General features: G+C 68.2%; 1 protein-coding gene across 1 annotated transcript in view; it reads right to left on the reverse strand.

The window, feature by feature from the left end:
• Positions 1-940, reverse strand: part of HMGA1 (high mobility group AT-hook 1) — a 2,433-nt gene continuing 1,493 nt past the window's right edge. The window contains exon 5 of the mRNA XM_005428906.2: positions 1-127. Within this exon, the coding sequence (XP_005428963.1) occupies positions 71-127 (57 nt within the window). The 3' untranslated portion in view covers positions 1-70. The remainder of the gene's footprint in view (positions 128-940) is intronic.

Consider the following 940-nt stretch of genomic DNA (forward strand, 5'->3'; position numbering starts at 1 on the left):
CGCCCCCGACCCCCCGCCCGCGGCCGCTGCGGGGCCGTCGGGCGATGAGGTAGCGCCGGTTCGGGAGGTGTCACTGCTCCTCCTCGGATGACTCCTGGGAAATGTTCACCTCCTCCTCGTCCTGCTGCTGCAAGGCAAGGGAGCGTGGCCGGGGGGTGTCAGGGGGCGCAGCCCCGCTCCAGTGCCCCTGCACCAAGGGCTGGCCGGGCACATCACACCCCTTGTGCAACAGGGCAAACTCAGCCGGGTCAAGGACTGGCCCTGAGCCCAGCTCGGAGATAAATCCCAGGTGAGAAAGCCCCGGGTGGGCTCACAGTGAGGAGGGGAGACCATTGCCCCATCAACACCTCTGAGCGTGGGACCGTGGTCCCCAGTGGGCACCAGGGGGGTGGTGGCAGCGCCGGGTGTCCCTGTCCAGCCCCGGGTGTCCCTGTCCGGCCCCGGGTGTCCCTGTGCAGCCCCCAGGCCGGGGTGGGCGGCCGTGACCCCGCAGGCAGCGGTGACTCAGGGCTGAGTGAGCCTGACTCACAGCAGCCCCCGCTTCCTCCCGCTCCATTCACAAAAACGCCACCGCGCCTGCCAGAGCGGGACATCGTGTCCCGGCACGGCCCCGCTGCTGGCACGGGACAGGCTCCTCCCACACCCCCCTGCACTGGCGGCACAGCCTGGGGTCACCAAACAGCCCCCGGCACTGTGACACCGGCACGGGAGAGCCCAGGATGGCACCTCGGGTTTGGCCTCAAGCCCTCGGCTCTGCCAGGAGTTTCAGTGGGAAAAGGAGCAAAATCTGGGACAGGCAGGGAAAGGAGATGAAACTGTCCGGGTACCTGGCACCCGCCTGAGCTGCGAACCGAGGGGGAAAGGAGGAAAAATGGAAAGGAGGAGGGGAAGCTCAGGGATGGAAGGAAGGGGGGGGCTGCACCCGTGGGCTGCAGGAATG

The sequence above is a fragment of the Geospiza fortis genome, unplaced genomic scaffold, assembly GCF_000277835.1.
Source record: "Geospiza fortis unplaced genomic scaffold, GeoFor_1.0 scaffold14, whole genome shotgun sequence".
Taxonomy (NCBI): domain Eukaryota; kingdom Metazoa; phylum Chordata; class Aves; order Passeriformes; family Thraupidae; genus Geospiza; species Geospiza fortis.